Below are 22,291 nucleotides of genomic sequence, written 5' to 3'. Positions count from 1 at the left end.
ATGCAGAGTTGCCAGGGTCAGCAAAGTTTCCAAATTTTGAAAACGAACAGTTGTTTCGAATATTGAAATTAAGAGAGCGAGATGGTTCTGCTATTAACATTTTAAATTTCTACGCATAAATTTGTTGTTTCTGAAAGATTTCTGATTTCATCAGAATTGTAAGGCATGCAGTGCATTTTTTTTCTAAAATTTAGCTTCCAACTCAAAAATGTAGAGATGTCAGATGATTTTAGTTCAATAAGTCTTCCATTAAAAAAACTGATCACAATTTTAAAATGTAAAAGTTACAATTGTACCTATGCCGCCAGAGGAAGATTAAAGAACATTGCAGGCTGTCAAGAATATAGAATATAAAACGTCAGCTTTATATTATTTTAATGAAATAACTTAGAAGCAGAACATCTGATTAACTGAAACACAATCAGGCAACGTGCTTTGTTAACCTTTTACAGGCGGCGAAGACTATCGTTATTTGGTCGTGATTTTTTTTTGTGTATTGTAGTTTTTAGTCTAAATAAGAATATTTTATAAAAAAAAAATTAAAATTTTAATTGCTTTGTTTGTTTTTTATTATGTTCCCAAAATGTTAACGTTGGCATGGAAAGGTACCAAAAGTACCGAATCGTGTCGTGCATTTGAATACGACGTAAACTTGGGTAGCCTACTTTATTTGATACAATTGCATTAAAATAACAATTAAACAAAAGTGCACACGTTTAAAAGATCCACAAACAACAAATGTACTTTCTACCCTAGTGTCACAAACTTTATTTTTGGTGATTTGGTGGTATTTTTGATTCCCAAGCCGTTTCGAGCTTTGTTATGACGTGTGAATATTCTAATATGCTGTTATTGATTTTGTATGAATATTCACCCAATTTGATGTGTTGTTGATATTTGAGATGAATTATAGGTAATGTGCAGTGGTCTGATGCTGTGAAGTATTCATGTTTTATGTTATGATAATTTTCAAGTACATGTTCATTTATGTATATTCTGTCTATCCTGGTCTTTCTGTTGTGGTTTTTGTATGTGAACAGTCTTTTGTATGGATGTTCTTGTCTGAATATGTCTGTCAATTGGTTATGACGTATGAGTGTTCTAAGTGATGTTTTATCCGATGTAGTCTTGAAGTTTTGCGACTTAGTAGTGTCTAACGGATCGAGGATCACGTTAAAATCACCAAGCAAGACCACTTGTTGATGTTCATATTCCAGCATAGCCTCGGAGAGCGTCTCAAAACAGGGCTTTCTCTCCCCGTTGCTCTGCGGAAGGTATGCATTGAAAATGCTTATGTTGGTGTTACCATTTTTGATGTTGAGGTGATGTATTCGATTTTGTACTATGTAGTGGTGTGTGATTTCGGACCTGTCATGTATGTCTTTCTTCACGACGAACATTGTCCCCGCATGGAAGTGGGTTCTGTCAGGTTCAATGTTCGCGTATGTTATGTAATTGTTATGTTGAGCCCACGTCTCGAGTTGATCGTTGGGGATTCTGTGTGTTTCTTGTATTGCCAGTACAGAGAGTCTGTGAGATGTAAAGAAGTTTTTGACATTTCGCAATTTCTTGGATATTCCGTTGATGTTCATTGAGCCAACCTTGAGGTTGCCCAGTCCGGCGTCCGAATCGTCACTCTCCGTATCTGTAAACATGATTATTCATAGAGAAAAAGCAGATTGGTTGGACTAGACCGTGCAATTGGCTGGGTCGCCGTCTGAGTCCGTGAGCTCACCCACCGAACTGAAGACATTTCGATGGAGAGGAGAGGTCCCGGTCAGTTCAGCCCGCGTAGACTCTCTCGAAGAAACGGACTCCGAGTCAGTTGACGAGTTGTCATTGTCAACTGATACCGGCGCATCCTTGGAGCTGGCGTGGGATGCTTCATGGTCTCTGGGATTCGTCGTCCTGGGAGATGCTGGTTGGGAAACCGATCTCCGCTTGAGCAAGGGTTCTTTTGGAGTCGATGTCTTGGACTCTGTGTTGGACATGGGCTTATCCAATATCTCAGCACCTGGTGAGAAGATGCTGCGCTCGGGGTTTTGGGGTTGTGTTTCCCTCTGCGGTCCACGGTGGTAAAGCCATCGTCGCTCGTGGTGGGGTTCTTTCGCTTCATGCTGTTTTCCCGGAACTTTTCTCTTGCATTGCAACCAGGTTTGTGCCAGCCTGTTGATCGGCATTCAGGACAGGCTATCTGTTGCCTGGTCGGCGACGAATCTGACACGTCCGTTTTTCTTGATCCTTGCCTCACAATGAAAGCGGATTCCGTACAGACGATTTTGTCTCTTCTGTCTCGAGAGCGTTTTGATCTTCTTGCAGGCGCCCGATTTCTGGTCGACTTGGACGCCCGGTCTCGAGGTGGATCGGCCTTGGATGCCGGGTCTCGAGATGGATTGGCCTGGGTCTTGTTAGTTTTCTTGGATCACTTTGATGTTAAGTGGCCCCGGACTTTGCAGATTTGGCAGAGTGGCAAATGTCCTTCCCCAGGCTTGGTGATGGAAATCCACTCACCAAACATCTGCACCTTTTCTGGGATGTTATCCAGTTGAGTGTTCTGCAGGTAGACATGCAGAAACTCGTTGCAGATGGTGGGGTGCTGCTTATGTCTGGCTTGACGCTTGACGCTTGCACAACCAAAGTTCTTTCATACTTGAATTCATTGGCCTTAGAATCGCCCATCATGAAGTAAGTATTGTTTAGAGAAAATGTTGTTTAGGTAAGTAAGAAATAAATTCAAACTATGTGAATTTTAGAACTGCTCATATACGTTGAAATATTGAGGTGACTTATGACTTTTGGATTATTTTGCGATTGCGTGAGTTTACTCATTATTTTTTTTAGAGTAATGAAAAACATGCATTGCAATGTTGTGATTAAATTTTTTTTACATAATCTCAATTTAAAACTATATTTTTCATGCAAAATAGCTCACTGCTTGCGTTTTGAGCACTTTGGCAAGGTCGGCAGTAGTAATATTTTTGGTGCTTACTTACCACAAATAGGAAAATGTCACGTGGACGTATATACCTTCATGGCCATTCCAGTGTAAACACTGCACTGACGAGACCGAAAAGTCGAAACGGTGTGCACTGTCTGCAGTTAAATAGATTATGAAATATTTCAGAGGATGTGCTGAGAAATACCTTTATTCGCTCAAAATTTCAGATCAATAGAGGTTGCTAAAACCTAGGAAAAGTCCAGAAATCTCGTAGTCGCAGCCCCAGTGGTTTTAGAGATACAACTGTTGATACAAAAAAGTTGAATTAACAGTCCCCCCTCCAACCTTCAAAGGGCTAGAGAGAGGACAGCAACCGGTCTTGTTTTCTCTAATTGTACAAAATGCTGTGTTGTTTTCTCTAGCAAGATCTGTAAGTAAAAGATAGCTTGTGAAAAAAATGCCAAAGAATATACTGCATGTTGGTCTTTGTTGGCAACACATGACCGCAATTGTCTCTACCTGTGCTCCCGAAGGTTTAGTTCTTCTTTCATCTTTATCGCAGTAGATTTCGAAGTTGTAGGGATATCCATCGGAGCTACACAACATACATCCATAACTTGGAACCAAACTTTACTGGCCTTCGGTTTATATATTGTTTTGCACTGTGTAGCACATTTTGCACTATGTGTTGTCCTCGATAAGGAACAATCGATTCGTCAATGCTTAGTAACTAGTGAAATGTACCAAATTGTTGACAATTTGACATTAGCAGATCCAATAACGGCAGTACCTTGGCCATTTTAGACTGAGCTAGATTATGATTGTCAGCCAGGTGCAAGTACGTTTTCTATTGCGGAAACGGACTCTGCTCATGGCCTTAGAAAATATTGGTGCCTCCATGTCATCTGCTGTGCACCAATAGTCATTTTCTGATGGAAGACTGTGGTAACCACCCAGCCAGCAAGCACGTATGGGCCCCACATGGGCTGCTGTACGGGCCCCATGTGAGCTGCCTATATGGGGCCCGTACACATTGTGTCCGCGGGCATCTCATTGAGCCAGTATGGGCTGCCCATATTCCTTTATGGGTTTCGTGTGGGTTGCTCACATTCAACCCACATATTAATGTGGGCTGCCTAATACGTAACCCATAAATCTAATACAGGCTGCCCATATGTAACCCATAAATCTAATATGGGCTGCCACATGCAACCCATAAATCTAATATGGGCTACCCATATGTAACCCATAAATCTAATACAAGCTGCCCATATAGTATATAACTGCAGACATTGCACACCGGGTGTTAAACTGTTTTATTCGCATCAACAGCGCACGGGTGCAAAGGATTGACACGGCGAGAGAGCACAAACAAACATAGCCAGGTCGAAGACTTTTCGAAAACCGGCCTGCCACACCCCGCGGCGGCTAGGGGGGGCCTGATTTAGGGGTGACGATGCACCCGGAGGGGTAAATCCACCAGCTTAGGTCGCGGGGGCCAGGCTGGGAAGTCGAGATACCTGTGGGGGGAGAGTGTGGATCGAAAACGTTACATGACCCGTCCGCAAATTTAGAATGGCGGAGCGGGCCAGGGAGACAGGCTCTTTCTGCATTGCCCAGAAAGATGGCCTGCGACGGGCCGGGCGACCCGTCGCGTGTGGACGCTGGAACCGGCAGTAATTGACCGCTTGGCGGCGCCCACGTCTCCTTCACGCGACCTCTGCGCAGGTACTTGACTCTTATATCCGGTCTTCCAGTAGGCAGAGCGGATAAAATTGAGGTCTACCACGAGGAAAAGAGTCAACTATTTAAGGATAATTTGGCTCTCGTGGCAGACGAAATTCAAATAAAAATGTGGAGCAGAGGCTCGATTGATCAATAGAAACAACAAATATAGGTGGGAATGTAATACATACTCACTGGAGAAGAGTAAGCTTTGACTCGGCGAGCACGGATGTGCAATGGCCAGATGTTGAGGCAGGTTCGCCCAGCTGGGTTGGGGAGGCTAGCGATCGAAACCAGAGGCACTGATAGGCTACATTACCAGGAAAAAGTAGAAAATTGCGGTGGAAATTTTGAGGCTGCATCGAGTTGATCAGGGGATCGTGTTGATCAATGCGTTGAAAGCAGAGCGAGGTTGATCCGAGCGGGCAAGAACAGCGTTACGAGGCGAAGGCAGCGTAAGATAATTCGAAACAATTGATTGATTAATACATAGAGATATAGTGATGATTGAAGTTACTTAATTGCTGTTAAACCAGTCTCGATTCACAATGTACATGAGACATTTTATTCCTTTCCTTTGTTCATTTTTGAATACTTGGGTTTGATGAGACCGGAGCATTATAAAAAAGATGAAACTGGTTTATAAACATAAGTTGATGATATAAGGTGATGAATTTAAGACAATTGATATAAGGTTATGACGTCTAAACGGTTTGCTGTCTTGCGCGCTCGGATACTTGCTGCAACGTTTCTGTTATTGGGGAATAATTTTCTGATCGCTGAAGTCTTTTCTATGAACTAGCCCCTCCACAAGTGAGCCCGGCATTCCAAGCTTTCCAGACGCGGAAGGATCCTTCGATTGAGAAGGAAGCCACTTTTCTATAGCCACCTCTGCTACCCCACGAGCAGGAACGCCCAAGGCCGTCAGAGCTCGAGAGCTCGTCGGGGCACAGCTCCCGAAGGAGCCTACGACGAACGGAAGTGAATGGACGTCCCTGTAAGGGCGCTTCCTGTCTTCCTTTATGTTGACACATAACTCGCCGTACTTGTCGTGTTTCCTGTCGGCGGCTTTTCGAAGAGAATCCGCGCCGTTGTCGAACGGACATGTGACGTCACATACGACCGTGGCACCGTCAGGGCATTGCAAGACGATGTCAGGACGCAGATCGGCACTCCCCGCTTCCACGTGCTGTGGAACCGTATTATCTATGGAAAGCCCGGGTTGCCATTTGGCAGGCACGTGCCCCACGATCTCCCTTAATACTGAATTGTGTCGTTCCGTGACGACTGTCATCACGGTAGGGCAGTGATTCAATATGTGGGGGAGAGTCTCTTCCGCTTTCCCACACGCACGACACATGGCAGGTAGGTAACGGCGGCCATGGCTTGGTTTTGATTCAAGTGGCATTAGATTCAATCTAGCTTTGTACGCAAATATTCGGTCCGCGTGATCCAGGAGCTCCGGGCGCCGGGTCCAGGAATTTGAAAATCCGGACAGGCAGTGGGCACTGACCTTCTTGCCTTGGTCAGGTTTGGATTCCCACTGTCTCCTCCACCACAAGTCATTGTGTTGATGGAGGGTCGGCACCATTTTTTTCCTTACAGGAGGGGTGACTGTGGAGCTCCCCGCGGCCAACTCAAGGCCACCATCCAGGCGGGCGGACCAACGTACGTTCAGGCGACGGGTGGCCGCCGGGATAACTGGCCAGGTGGTCAGTCGTGGGATCTGGAGTGCCGAACCTCAGACAGGCATGACGCCTGAGCTGCCCGAGAGCGACGGCAGAGACAATGCTGTCAGGTGACATCAGCATCTTGAAAGCATGAGCTAGCGAAAGCGTGTCACTTTCGCGACACAAGTTCGTGATGCCCAAACCTCCCAATGCAGGCTTACAGTAAAAGAACGCCGCGCTGCAGGCCCACTTGGGAAGACGCCACGCCACCTTCAAACAACGCAAAACCAGTCGATCAAGCTTCAGAAGCTCATACTGTCTAAAGCGCCGCACTCGCAAATGGTATGACGCTGACGGGAGAATGATAGAAGTGAGTGCCAGAAGTTTCTGGCTTGGGGTAAGAAAGGATTTCATCAATAAAGAAATGTGCTTCTCCAGAGTGGAGATGAAGGGTTGGGTTAGGGATGCGTCCGAGGCGTAACCGGTTCGAGCGCCGAGGTATTGTACGTCTTGCCTTTGGGGATGACTCGAATTTCCTCCCCGGCAAGGGAGAAAGGTTTCGGGTCGACCCGCAGACGGGACGCCGACACTTTCCCATAGGAAAAAGTGCCACCCTTGCGTGGGTTGAACCGTAGCCCGGACCAGGAAGAGAAGGGTTCAGTAGCAGATAGAAGAGAGATTATCTGCTCGCGATCGGAAGAAACGAGACAGATGTCGTCCGTACAAGCCATACAACGCACTTTGATGTCGTCTTCTTTGGCAGGAAGGTTGTAGCCGCAATCCGTTTTGTCACGGATGCCCCTGAGGAGCACCTCGATGACCAAATTGAATAGCAGCCCAGACAACGGGCAGCCCTGACGGACTCCCCGCCCCACAGGGATACGGTCGGTTTCACCATTGCCGCAGCGGATGGTGCAGGTGTTGTCGACGTATATGTCGGAGAAGCACTCAATAAGGTCTGTGAAGGCGTCAAAATGACGCAGGACCTCGGCTATGTATTCGTGCCGGACACTGCCAAAGGCGTTTCGAATGTCCAGTAACGCAACTGACACAGGCCTTTTGCGTGACTGTGCATCCGAGAAGATGGTGTTGAGCATGAACACATGCTCATAGACGCACTCTGTGGGCATGAATCCCTTTTGCTTTCGGCTGATAACATTCCCCTCCACCGCCCATCGCTGCAGGCGCCGGGCCAATACGGCGGCGTAGATTTTATAAATGTTTCGGCAGATGGAGATGGGCCGCCAATTGCTGACGTCGTGCAGGTCACCCTCAGGGTCTTTACATATGAATGTCATCCTGCTGGTTCTCCACTGGTCCTGTACACGACAGTTGATCCGGCAGGTTTTGAAAAGGCTGGCCAAGAGTCTCCCTCTTGGGTCCAGGGTCTTCCAGATACCGTAGGACAATCCGTCAGAACCAGGGGCGGAACCGACATTAAGCGACTGGAGGACCGCCTCCACCTCCCGGGCCGTAATGGGACCTTTACCGTCATCGACGGGGAAGAGGTTTACATTATCATGCTCGTAACGGTGGGAGTTCATCCACTCGGGCATCTGCGAGCAACTCCCAGCTTCAGGAGCGGTCATGTCGCGTCGAAATCTCTCCTCAATTTCTTGAGGTGGGATTTCGCAACGACGGTCACTGTTTTTGCCTTCAACGATCCGGCGGACCGTTCCCTTCGCGTCCCGCGAGAAGGCGGCTCGCAACCCCACGCCCTTACGATATCGGGCTCCGTTCCCGCGCGAACCCCGCCGCCCGACCGAGGAGAACCCCCGTTCGAACGACGGCGAGCCGCGCGAGCCCGGGCGCCACGATTGAAGGGTGGTTTGCGAGGACGTGTCCTCTTGGGCGGCGAAGTGCCAGTGGTCCACTCTTCCAATTCAATGCAGAACTGGTCGAAAATTATATAAGGTTCACTAAACTGCAAAGAGCCCGCCTGGAGCTCTTCATCTTACTTTCCCTAACCAGTTCAACAGGGTCTTGGATGGATCGTTCAATGTAGTGACATTTTCCTATTTGTGGTACGTAAGCACCAAAATAGTACTACTGCCAAAGTGCTCAATCTGCAAACAGTGAACTTTGCGCAATGCATAGCAAGGTGTCTCTAGTGAAGTGCTCAATCGGCTTGAGCCAAGAGCGTCCATAACTGCAGACAGTGCACACCTTTTTTTTTTCTTTTTTTCTTTTTCTATCTCGACTTTCCTCTTGCTGATCTTGGAGCAGTCTAGGAGATGGCGGGTCAAGCTCAAAAACTACCGCGTTTTGGTAGATAATTAATTTTATTTGAATTTGTTTGTGTGTGTGTTTCTTCTTGTTGCCCGCTTGAAGAAGGGCACATGTTTGTGGGAAACGGGCCACTGCAGTCTGACATCTCATTTGGCGGAGATGCCAGAGAGGAGCGGCCAGAGGGAGGGTAGCTTTCGCTGACCCCAGAGTCGTCTTGGAATGGGCCGCTGCAATCCTGTCATCCCAGAGCGAGTGGGACAACGGATAGGGACGGCTAAAGATCTCCCGCTGCAATCACTCTTCCGGCATCAGGCCGTTGCAGATGAGTGAGAGGGACGGGTTAAAGGTGGGTTGTTACGCCCTTGGCTGTCTAAGCTTCTTCAAAGATGTTTTACGACCGTACTGTGCTAGTGAGATCCACCGCTGCAATCAGTCATCCCTACCACCGAGGACGACTGAGAGGGCGGTTGAAGAGAGGATCTCGACTGGTTCTTCTTTCTTCTGACCGTAGCAGGTGGTTTGGAAGGAGTAGAAATGTCAGATGACAAAGGCAATATGCTTTTGTGTTATGTCTTTTGTTTTTGTCATGATGACCCACAGGGCTTGAACGCAATGCATAGCAAGGTGTCTCTAGTGAAGTGCTCAATCGGCTTGAGCCAAGAGCGTCCATAACTGCAGACAGTGCACACTTTTTTTTTCGACAGTGCACACCATTTCCACCTTCTGGTCTCCTTAGTGAGGCACACTGGCCATAGAGATATATACCCTAATACTAATATATACCCTACTATACCTACTATATAGTGTAGGCACATTTGTCACGAAAAAAGGCTTCGTGTATTTTTTTTGTTAAAAGCAAAAACTTTCTTTATTTTGTCAGATGATACTATAAAGATGAAAAAAAATTAGGGTGGCATTTTTTCTGTGCACTCTAATGACCTGAAATCCCCTATCAAAATGGCCAAAATTAAATTTTGGCCCCATTCATTCACAGTAAAAAATATAAAAAGTGCTTTATGACGTAAATACTTTGTAACAAAGTTACTTTGTGACGCACATACAGCAAGCTTATTGAATCATTTTAATCAGCTGTTTTTTATAATTTGTGACGTCATAGATGAATGACAGTAGGCTACCAGAGAGAACCCAAGCTTGTATAACGGTTTTTACAGGCTTACTCAGGCTGCTGGATAAAAATAACAAAGAAATGATACTGGAGTAAAGGGCGAAACAGCCTGTTAAATATTTTTAGTAAATTGAAGAACTCACAGTTGTTTGTGACCGAAGTAAGTTATTGAGTTGAAAGAATTTGGCAGGCCCGGTCACCGAGATTGACAGAGTGAAGTTTCCGATTGTTGAAGTCTTGTTGCTGGGGAATTATTCCATCCATTAGGTGCCACTGAATGGAGAGCAGTCCTTAGAATGCGTTGCTCAAGCGCATACCCTGAGAGTCGAACCAGCGCCGCTTGATCTTGAAGCTTCTTCGTTTACGAAGTCACGCGCTAACTAACTGATTTACTTTTGATTAGGGCCGTTGAGAGGAAACTTCGGGCCTGGTACCAATGAGATTCTCCGGCCAGAAAAAAGGTTCTCTCCAAAAAAGGTCTTCTCTAAAAAAAAATGTCTTCTCTAAAAAAAAGGTCTTAACTGCAAATTAGCCTTATTATTTCATGTGAACTGGGCTGAAATAGGGTTGGGAACCACTGCAGTAGACCTCTATCTAACAGTGCGCGGTGGTTTCTTCAAATTCCCGGGCCCCTTGGAAAGGTTCCGGGCCCCGTACCAAAAGTACCCCCTGGACCCCAGTGCCAACGCTACTGTTTTTGATTTACTTTTGCAGGACAAACCTAGCCTAATTAAAATGGGAGAGTCTTCATCTAACAAGAAGTCGATAATGGTGGATTTTGAACAATGCTTTATTTGTCAGTTGAGCAGCAAGAAAACAGATTATACGAACTACGTGCTTCGGCCTTCTTTGCCTTCAGTAAAGAAACTAATTACAACAACTGATCGTCGATGTTCATATGGAGAAACCAAATTCTCTGCATTAAAGACTCGCATGAACGATTTGTCTGCCAATGAACTGTTACAGTATGGTATTTCTTACCACAAGACATGTTATAAGGATCTCACACATAAAACATGCATTGAACGAGCCAAGATCAGATATGAGAAAGAACAAGCGACACGTACGGTAAGTGATGTGAAACAGAAGAGAAAAGGACGACCGCCAAAAGGTGACGCTGCATTTTCAAGTACTTCCACATCACAGCGATGTACCAGAAGTCAGACTTTTAATAAGGAGATATGTGTCCTTTGTCAAGAAGAAAGAGCAGAAACATTACACAATGTCTCCTCTGAAAACATGGGATCACAGCTCAAAGCAATTGGTCAACAAACAGATAGAGAACTTTTGAAAGTCAGACTGAGCAATGTTGTAGGCTCATCTGATCTTCTTACAGCAGTTGCAGAGGACATGAAGTACCACCTTAGGTGCTTAATCTATGCAAAACGAGACATAGAAAAATCTAGCAGACCCCCAAAACAGGATGTTCAATTCGCACAGTTAGTGTCTGACCTGGAGATGCTTGACATGGTAGAAACCGAAATCAATGACCCATCCAACTGTTCGGCTTTGAATATGAACGACATTGAACGATCATATGTTGGTTTGCTAAAAGCCAATAGGTTTCCTTTACCCCACAACCCACGATACAAACCATACTTGAAGCAACTGATTTTGGACAACATCAGTGATGTGCACTTCTCCAGGCCTCCAGACAAAACCAAACCCGAGCAAATACTTTCTACAAAAGCCAAGGACAGCCTGCTAGCTGATGCGTTAGCCACTGCTACAAGAGAAGATGTGAAAATCCTTCTGAAAGCAGCTAAAGTAATAAGAAGAGACATTGCAAGCGCAAAGCCGTGGAAATTCGAAGGAACTTTTGGTAATTATGAAACGCCTGCTTTGCTCCAACTCTTCTGCAAACATGCTGTCCAAGGTTTACAGCAGGTTAAAACAATCAGCAAGGCCGAATCTATTAACCAAAGTGCATCTGTGCTGGCACAGCATTTTGTGTGTGCGTATAAGTCTGATCGGCAAGTCATCTATGAAACCAAACATGATGATGTCGCTTTCAAACAGCGCATTGAAACTCCCTTTAACGTCAACTTAGGGCTGGATGTGCACAAAAACACCAGGTCCAAGGCCCTTGTGGAGAAGTTAAACAAATTAGACCTTACCATCCCGTACAACAAGGTACTCGAAATAGAGGCAGCTCTCGCCAATGCTGTTCTTGAAAAAATGAAATCCATGGGAGGTATTTATCGACCACCTTGGCTAGCTAACGATACGTTTGTTTGGTTTGCACTGGACAACATAGATTTTCTCGAATCCACACCTTCTGGCATTAATACTCTGCACGGTACTGTCACTGCAGTATATCAGACTGCATCCGACAAATTTCCAGCAACACCTCTTGTTATCGATCGGTCAACAAGGTCTCAAACATTAGAAGAGGCTGTTTCTTGTGAAATTTTATCATGTGACAAACCCACACCAACAAAGAGAAAGTGTCTTTGCACACTGAATTCCTGCAGGTCCAGCCCAGAGCCAAACAAAGAGAAGGATACGGCATGGATTATAGGCTGTTTGGACTTCAAAGAAAGTGAAGTACAAGTAAAATCAAGCTCTTCTACTCCAGGAACATGGGGAGCCTTCAACTCCATGTTGTCACCATCTGGTTCTAAGACAAACATTTCCCTTGTACCACCACTAATACGCTTTCCACCAACAGAGTATGACACCTTATTTACAGGTCTGATGAGAGCACGTGCTATCGCCACTCATGCAATGGGACCAGAGTCTATCACAGTAATAACTCTTGATCTTCAATTGTACGACATGGCCATGAAGTTATGGATGGAGCGTGAGGACATACAAAAGCAGTTTTTGTTTCGACCTGGAGAGCTGCACATCGTCTTCTGGGCACTGGCTGCCGTTGGTAAATATATAGAAGGGAGTGGTATTGACCAAGCTTGGGTTGAAGCTGGACTGTATTCACCTACAACTGTAACACAAATTCTTAGCGGAAAACATATGTATCGAGCACTGGAAGCTCACACAGTTACCTTGCTTGCTTTGTACAGTTTGTACTTTCGTAAGTTCTTGCAACTTCAGCCCAGTGAAGTAGCTTTCTTGAAAGAAACTTCCAGTCTTTTGGGAGCAGCTTATCAGCAAGACATCAATAAAGACTCAGAAAGCAGACACATGCTCAGTGATGCCGTTACAAAAACAATCGAGATGTTCGAAGCCAGGGACATCTTCCAAAAGATTAAACAATCGCAAAGCACTGCAAACAAGATTCAGCGCTTCATAGGAAACTATATGAAACAGTTCGAGACTATCCTCCAATTTGTTCGAGCCACCAGACAACGAGACATATCGCTGCACATGCAGAGTGTGGAATCACTCATAAAGTACTTCTTTGCCCATGATCATTTAAATTATGCACGCCTTTTACCACTTTACATTTCTACAATGCAGCAAGCAGAAAAGGAGCACCCAGAGATCTGGGCAGAATTCATGTTAGGGAATTTCTGCGTAACCAAAGGTGTTGCTGGATTCACATCAATAGGTGCAGACCATGGGATTGAACAAGAAAATCGTGAACTCAAGGTTATTGGAGGTATAGTCGGAATTACACAGAATCAAAAGTCACTGGACAAATACTTTCTCATTGCACCCGAACTCTCAAATTTGCAGCATGACTTTGAGAAAAAGTATTACTCTGGTAGTAAGGCAAAGAGAACGCAACACCATGAGCTTACAGGAGGAAAACTCTCCCGAATAACGCAAAATGCTATCAAACTCAGCGTAGTATTTCACGAGCATGGAAACCCATTTGAATCCTCTGACGAAGATGAAATTTATAATTTGCTCACCAAAGCAGTTATGAATGAAACTGCTACCAACGACATCCTTCGGCGTGATGAGATTGGGCAACAGATTTTCGAAAGTTTCGTCACTGAACGTCTTGTAGAAGGAAAACTTTCCGTGTGGGACAAAATGACCAGGAAGAAACTGTCTACATTCAAAAGTGCCAATGCAATTGCAAAAATCAGCATGGGAGACAAGGTAATCAAAATTAAAGAAGAGCGAGGACTGTTGCAGCGGTTCATTGTAATATCAAGAAGTCGACCGGAGCTGGACCTCAAGGAATGCATCGGAACGTATGAGTTTGGTGTGGTGCCTCGATCACTGTTTGCTTCAGATGGATCCCTCCTGCTGGCATATGATAAGGCATCAATACTCTCCGTCATCTTGAGAAGCTGGATACCGGTAGTAATAGACAACGGCTACAAGTTGACAGGAATGAGGTAACTGTTACTCAGCTGTCCGATAACCATTCATTCCAAGTACCCTTAAAGATAACAGACACAGCAGTTGAATATACCACTGTGGACCCACCAGATGAACTGACAACTCACCGAGTGATCATCATTGATGGGATGGCTATGGTAAACGCAGTTATCAAAACGGAACAAATGAAAACATGCCAAGACTTTGCCGAAGCCTTTCTTCAGATAATTGGTAACATGGGTACACCCTATGATGAGATCAGATTGGTGTTTGACCGGTACATCGAAACATCACTCAAGCAACAGATGCGGACAAATAGGACCAAGGGAAAGTCAACATATTACCACGTCAAAGACAACACTCTAATCCAGAATATTTCCCTGAAGGACTTTCTCTCAGATATCCGCACCAAAGGAGAACTGACCGAGTATTTAACTGAAAAGGTTGTACATCACAGCAAGAGCTCCAACAACAGACTGAAAAAACTACTGGTGACATCGGAAACACAAACCAAGGGCAATGTTAATATTCCAGACTCGCTCCTGACTCACAGCCAAGAAGAGGCAGACACTTTGATTGTCCTGCACGCTCTAACTGTTCCCAATGAAACAGAACTGGTTGTCAGTTCCCCAGACACAGACGTCTTGTTGTTACTCATCTACATGTATCCACACTTACCCGGGTTTACAACGTTCCTTACCGGAAAGGGCAGATTGAAGAGGGACATTTGTGTGCGAAACATATACAACAACTTGGGACCAAAACGTGCTTCTGCACTTCTAGGTTTTCATGCTCTGACTGGTTCCGATATGACTGGGAGATTTGCTGGCAGAACCAAAGACTTATGCTTCAAGGCATTTATGTCTTGTGATGATAAGATCTTGGATGCACTCGCAATGCTCGGGAATGACACTGATCTTCCTGTTGATGTATGCTCGCAGTTGGAACGCTTTGTCTGTATTTTGTATCGAACTGAGAGCTGTAAGTGTGCTTCTGCACTTCTAGGTTTTCATGCTCTGACTGGTTCCGATATGACAGGGAGATTTGCTGGCAGAACCAAAGACTTATGCTTCAAGGCATTTATGTCTTGTGATGATAAGATCTTGGATGCACTCGCAATGCTCGGGAATGACACTGATCTTCCTGTTGATGTATGCTCGCAGTTGGAACGCTTTGTCTGTATTTTGTATCGATCCAAAATCTACACGAAAGTGAATGACCTCCGTTGGTTCCTCTTCTCCAATCGTGCAGCCGAAGGAGAAAACCTCCCACCAACTTCTGGTTCACTAGATTTGCACATTCGCCGGGCTCATTATTTATGCATGATTTGGAGAAAAGCTAGCAAAGCCCACCCCTGCCTTCCAGCACCAACTGCATTTGGTTGGACGTTTGATGCAGGTTCAAGTCACTTCACGCTAGATCGTTGTTTAAATCCACCAGCTCCTAAAGCAGTATTGCAACTCGTGCGGGTGTAAACGTGGATGCGAAGGAAGGTGCAGCTGCCACAAGAACAATATTCCATGTACAGAAGTCTGTGGCTGTGGTCTCAGCTGTAAAAACAAAACTATCCAACCAGTGATAACTGAAGACTGACAATTTGAAGATGAATTGCTTTCTTTGACATTCAATAAATATTATAAATTCCGTAGATGTCGGTTGTTATCGATAACTGCCATTTAATCAGAAGGCCTAAAACTTCTTACATCTTTCGCGTGTAATACGACTTAAAGGATCGTACATTAATTCAAGTTTCATTGTATTTAGATCAGTTCATTGGCTTTCTAGTTGCGTATTCTTTGTGAAAAATGCATGCATTTAAGTTTGTACAGTTCTTGGTGTAAAATTACAAAATTACGTAGGTAGGTTAGCATACGTTTCGGGTGCGCGGGGGGTATTTTGAATAACATTTTTAAATTTGGCACATGTATGTCATATATGTAACCTAAATTTGATGATTCTATTAGATTTCCTGTCTCAGAAAACATATATTCAGATATTTTATTTGTAATTGTAGCCTATATACTTGCAAAAATATTGCATAATTATTGTTGTGCCCCATTTTGGACGCCATCTTGGATTTCATGCCCCAAAAATGTTCAGAAAAAATGCCACTCTAATTTTTTTGTAAGCTTATCATGTTTTCTTTCAAAAACAAGTGAGTTTTTGCTTTTAACAAAAAAAAAACACGAAATTACAAATATGCCTACACTAATACCCTAATATATACCCTCCATGTGACATTTTGCTATTTGTGGTACGTAAGCACCAAAAATAGTACTACTGCCAACCTTGCCAAAGTGCTCAAACCGCAAGCATCAGTGAGCTTTGCGCAATGCAATGTATATATATATATACCCAATCAAAAACTATGCTTAATTGCTTTCAATCAATTTTTTGCTTGTTCAATTTCATTTTGTGTTTGTTTAAAAGATCAATAAAAGTCGTTTAAGACAACAAAAAAATCTCAAAGTCTAGACAAATGCTGATCGAGGTGTATATCATATTAGCATGGGTTGCCCGCAAACCTTTGAATCACTGTGTGGGTAGCCCATGATCTGCCCATAAAAAATGTGGGCAGTCCATGGTTTGCCAAAAAAAATGTGGGCAGCCCATGGTCTGCCCATAAAAAATGTGGGCTGCCCATGGCCTGCCCATAAAAATGTGGGCAGCCCATGGTCTGCCCATAAATAATGTGGGCAGCCCATGGTCTGCCCATAAAAAATGTGGGCAGCCCATGGGCTTCCCATAAACAAAGTGGGAAGCCCATCAATATTTCACGCTTAGCCCATGATCAATAATTTTATGTGGCTAAATTTATTAAAGTGCATTTATATGATTAAGAATTTGAAGATTGGAAGTTTTATATTCCACCTTGTCATTTAGCAACACATTCTGCAATAAAGCCCATATTGGGCACATATGGCAAAAACCCACATAGAACCTACATGCCCACAAGCCCATTAAAATAGTATATGGAGCCCATATGGGCTTGCTGACTGGGCAATGATAATTAGTACCGGTAAACCAATAAATTTTCTCATATCAGCCTCATCAACTTTGAAGATCCTATTCTTGTCTCTACTTGCATATAAGTTTGTTTGCTCTACGATTAAAGAGAACATGTCATCAGTAAAGAACAAAGAAAATATCTCAAACATGCTTTTCCCTCCATGAGCTTGAACCTTATCGAATGGCTGCAGTTCTTTTGGGTCTCTCAGTGATGCTTTGTCTTTTTTTCGCCATCTGCAAGCTCTTTCCGTTCCTTTGACAATCGACATTCTCTAAATATCAATGAACTCGCCTTGGTGTATTTCGAACTCGCCTTTTATCACGTCATAGAAGTGTTTTCTGCTTAAAGTGCCCCTGACAGGTTGGATCCAAGTATAGTAACTTTTTTAAGCTTTTCCTAGCGCAGAATTATGCTTAGTGAACTATTTAATCTTAACCTCGAAGATCGACTGGTTAGAGCGAAATTTATATCAAACGCCTGTTCCGCAGCGCCACCACAGGCGAAAGTTCATATTTCACTGCTCTGAGACGACTTTGGTGATATTACGTCATCCTGGGTGGGCGTCGTTAGTTACGGATGACACAAATGCTTCCTAGATGCAATTTGTGGATCAAAGTTTGGTCGGAGTTGGTACAAGCGGTTTCTTTTTTCCAAGATTTATTGTTTTTTCAGTTTAATAAAACTGTACTGGATACGTTCCTACAAAATCTAAAATATACTTGAGGTGAAAAATGAAGAAATCGTACGAATCATCATTCATATTCACTATTCATAAATAAATAAAAGTTCTCTCTCTCTCATAATGTGCCTTCAGTTGGACATTGAAATCTGCTGTAACGGCCATCTGGACTTGGAAAATTGTTGAAAAAGTGACCACGAAGGTATATATATAGCCTACCTCCGTGTGGCGATTTTCCATGAACGTAAAGAGCCACAGAAAGTGTAGGCTACTTTCGAAAACCTTGCCAAAGTGCTGAAACTGCAAGCATTGAGCTTTGCGCAATGCAAGCTGTCAGTGCCGGTGTTAACAAAATCTTAGTTATACAGTTACGTACATAGCAGAGTGTATACATGTAAAAGCCTACTTTACCTGTGCAAGAGGGTACATTTTTGCAAACGTTGTTGTTTAGAAGTGCTGGAATTACCATCAGCAACTGGTTGCATCTGTGCTTTTATAGATGCTATTGGTATGGCAGATTTCTTCAAAATGTAAAGTTTACTCAAGCTCATTTTTACTTGAGTAGTGTTAACAAAATCATCTCCAGTGAAGTGAAGAGAACATACGACTAGTTTTGTATGGCCCATCCCACTTTCGAACGCTTGAAGAAAACTTTGACCATTTTCTTCTCAGCACCTTGTTTTGTGGGAAAGGGTGAAAAGATAGCACACGGTCTTTGTCACTAACACTGTCACATAAACAGCAATTTGCAGGCATAAACTCAATCATAAAGGTAGCCTACTGTTTGTGAGATACTGTTGTTACACTGCAAACGGCTATAGCCAGATTAGGACAATTAAAAAGTTATCAAAATTGTAGCCCTACAGGGGTTTAAAAAAACTGCAATTTCAACGGAAGTGAGACGCTGTTTGATAAAAATAAACTCAACCTATTTGATCTAAACTTGATAGTAATAATAAGTTCACTTTTTCATTTCAGCAGAGCCCCACACATTCACGTTTTGCAGTAGTCATACCATACCTTACCAAGTCACCACAGAGAAAGAATGTATCCTTCTCACCCATGGTGACGTCACAGCGGCGTTGCCGTTTTTATTTTGGCAATTGAATGGTGCCAGATTCGACGAAATTAACGAAAGTTTGCAAGCGTGTAACTTAATTAGTAGCCTGTTGATATTTTTTACAATTTGCTGGTCAGGAAAGTTTGTTAGTGTCATCTTTTTGGTATCTTAAGTAAATTTAGCGAATTTATTTACCTGTCAGAGGCACTTTAAGATCAAGCTGTAAAAACATCAAGCTGTGACAGCATCAAGCTGTGAAAATGTTCTGTTGGTAAAAGTAGTGAGAACTTTTTTGAGATAAACTCCGTTGTTTGTGTATCACATGTTGCCAACGTTCCCATTTCGAGAACACCATATAAATTTAATTATGTGAAAAAAAATGTTAAATATAATAAAACAAATGTTAAGAGAAACAAGTTATTAGTAATAATCCCATATAAAAAACACAAATATTTCGCAAAAAAATGTGATTTGTGTTTTCGAGAAGCACTTTTTTTCGAAAGGTAAAAAATATGGCTTTTGACTAAATCCATGGCTTTCATAAAGGAAAAATTTGCAAATACTCTTTTTTCAACAAATACATCTGAAACAATAATAATTCAACAACAATAACCACAATAGAAAAAAATTAAATGAGGTCTGTGTAAAGCAGATTCCATTTTAAATGAGGTCTTTGTAAAGCATGCTCCCATTTTGGGAACGTTGGCGTGTAAAGAGCAAAAATTTTACTAACTTGCACTCGTGACGTGGACAATTCCTTCAGAAACCTTTGTAGACTATCCTGGTGAAACATGTTGTTTAGAACATTCATTGTGACCATCTTATTCGCTGTTTGCAAAACATGGAATAAAGAGGAAACATCCATCGGAAGAATTGATACGCTTTCAATAAGGATAAATTCTGGCAGTTGCTCGCCTACTGTTGATGTTAATTTGACATCATCAGCTTCTTTAACCCAACAGCAAATTTTAAAAAGAAGCAACGCGTTTTCTTCGGAATCATCGGTAACAGCAGTTCGAAATGTTTTCATCAAGTCCATAGCACGTTTATGAAGTTTCTCCTTTTTGATGGAAAAGTTCTTTACAAGGCCACGAGGAAAAATTTCAATAATAATTTTAGCTGTAACGGGATGTGTAAATCCAAACATAAATTTGCTTACAACTTCGTGTAATGGATCGTTGAGTTTATGAAGGTATTGTTGAAACTCATCCAGTGGCATTACAAACATTGCGTTTATTGCAGAAAACAACTCTTGCCAAATTAGGTGGGAAAAATAGAATCTTTTATCCCCATCCAAAATTTTAAACTTGATGCTTTTATTTGTTGCAGTAAAAAGAAATGATTGAAGTGTTTTATCAGTTATCTCAATTTTGTTGAAATCCTTTGAGGAGAAAATAATCTGGCGATTAACGAACCCGTTCCATGCAAGCTTTGTTAACTTCCAAACTTCTTCAGCATTTCCAGATAAATGCTCAGATCTAATGAAGTGACCAAGTGCTTCAACAAATACATCTGTCAGCGAACGTATGTAAATTTCGCCATCTTTCTTCACCGACTTATTAAGAACACTATATGTAATGATGTTATGGACAGGAACAAAGCATGATGCTGAAACATCAGGATGGTTGTACAGAAATTTTGTTACTTTTTCAAAGTTGTCTTGGCAAATTTGCTTACCTAGTTTGTCTTGAGATTCTTGATTTAAGCCAAGAATATCCACTGCAAAATGTGGTCGGTAGTCCGTATGAAGTTCAAAGAATTGTCCGGGACGAGAGGTAATTAACTTTTTGGACAAAGGAAATAACTGACCACTGAAAATTTGTTTTACAAATTTATTGGCAGATAGACCAGAAATTAAGTTTCTATGAGACAATTGATCAGTGTTTGCTTCATCCAGACCATCAAATATAAATACAAGATGAGGAGTTTGTTTAAGTTTGTTTATTAACGTTTTGTCTGTTTCAACAGAATGTTCCCAATCGCAACCAGTCATCATAAAGCGAAATAATGTTATTTGGGATGAGAAGTCAACTTCTCTAAACGGAATATAAAAAATATACTGATTTTCTGGAAGGACTTTATGATCTAGAATGAGTTGAACCATCCTTTTAGCCAACGTTGTCTTCCCAATGCCTGCTTGTCCTATAAGAGCTACAGTGTTGCCATGGCGATTAACAAATGCTGTGTGGGCCTCCACAGTACTGGTACTTCGTTCTGCTTCTTTCTCAGCTTCCTGCTTGGCAAGATCAAATATTTGTTCAAAATTTATATTTCCCTGTCGATGGCGCCGGGCAATTGTTTCAAAATCTTTTCTTTTATTGTAGTGTCCACTGTCGTCAATTTCAGCAAATGATCTTTGAACTCCACTTTGCAATTCTAATCTTTTATATGTGATAGAAAGATCAAGGTCGATTGGCAATGATGTGGTCCCTGAAACTTCTCTAGCTCGATTATTTAAATATTTTTGCAATGTTTGCTCTGAAATAAAAAGCCATAATACTTATATCATGAAAAAGAAGATTGGTCAGGTTGGTTTTAAATTTGCGATAAAAATTATAACTTATTTGGATTTGTCAAACCACTGTTGAAAGGGAAATAAGTATTGAATCATTTGCATTAAATCATCAACCGTAATGACAATCAAAAGTTACCATGAGGTATATTGTTGTTATTCGATGGTTTGGGACATCTAAACCTTTTTAGAGTTATGGAATTTGGAAGACTGGTTTTTGCGAGAATGCTGACCATGTCAATATCATACAATAATAAGGCAGCAATGAGAATTGTTCAGGAAACGCAATCTACACATCTGCAGAAACTTAGGATTTCATAGTATGACTACACTGCTATAAGGCGGGATTCACACTGAGCATACAAAACTGTCTGCACAATTTCTGGTGTGAACGGTAAAAGGAAACAAATATGCGCCATTTTTCAGGAGACGGTTTTGTATGCTCGGTGTGAATCCTGCTTTACTTGGAAAATTAATTTTAAAGTAAACTGCTTTGAAACGTTTGAAGTATCATAGGTCACATAAAACCAACCTAGTATTGAAGCATGGTTTTTTTCTTGTTCCGTGTCATCTAAAGGTTTAACAGCAAATCCAGTACCACCATTAAAATACATGTATGTTAGGCATGCAACTAATAGGCAGATCACGCTAAAAGTAACAGAAATCCAATTTTGTGAAGAAGGATTGTGGACTATCGTATGATAGGAATGATTCGTTAGGTAGGAGTTATTCTCCGTTTGGCCCCCTACAACTTTAACAATACTATTACTAACATTTGTGGTCGTATGTTCCTGAAAAATAAATTTATATATTTCAAATAAAATAAAGTGTAGGCTCTGTAAAGCTTTTGAGTTTACCAAACCAGTGAACGTCACACGGAACAATCGACGTAGGCTATATCGATATATAAGCATACCCCTGAAAGGTATTATACTCTGCTACAACAACAACAACAAAATTATTTTAAGTACAACAAATGGCAGGTAAGCTCAAAAGTGTAAATTACTAACCAATGAACGTCATCAGCATGTCACTACAACTATCGATGTGTTTAGTTAATAAAAAGATAAACATAAAAAATTGTAAGTTAGAAAAAAAAATTATGG

The 22,291-nt window shown here is 42.4% G+C and overlaps 1 protein-coding gene across 1 annotated transcript in view; it reads right to left on the bottom strand.

Moving 5' to 3' along the window:
* Positions 1-21,799, bottom strand: part of LOC145766853 (protein NLRC5-like) — a 57,725-nt gene extending 35,926 nt beyond the window's left edge. The window contains exons 1-2 of the mRNA XM_082578554.1: positions 21,718-21,799; positions 19,407-21,151 (exon numbers count right to left, since the gene is read on the bottom strand). Of these exons, the coding sequence (XP_082434680.1) occupies positions 19,407-21,151; positions 21,718-21,799 (1,827 nt within the window). The remainder of the gene's footprint in view (positions 1-19,406; positions 21,152-21,717) is intronic.
* Positions 21,800-22,291: the final 492 nt, after the last annotated feature.

This window comes from Aplidium turbinatum, chromosome 3 (genome assembly GCF_918807975.1).
Source record: "Aplidium turbinatum chromosome 3, kaAplTurb1.1, whole genome shotgun sequence".
In the NCBI taxonomy this organism is placed as follows: Eukaryota; Metazoa; Chordata; class Ascidiacea; order Aplousobranchia; family Polyclinidae; genus Aplidium; species Aplidium turbinatum.
This window is presented reverse-complemented; position numbering and strand designations above follow the sequence as displayed.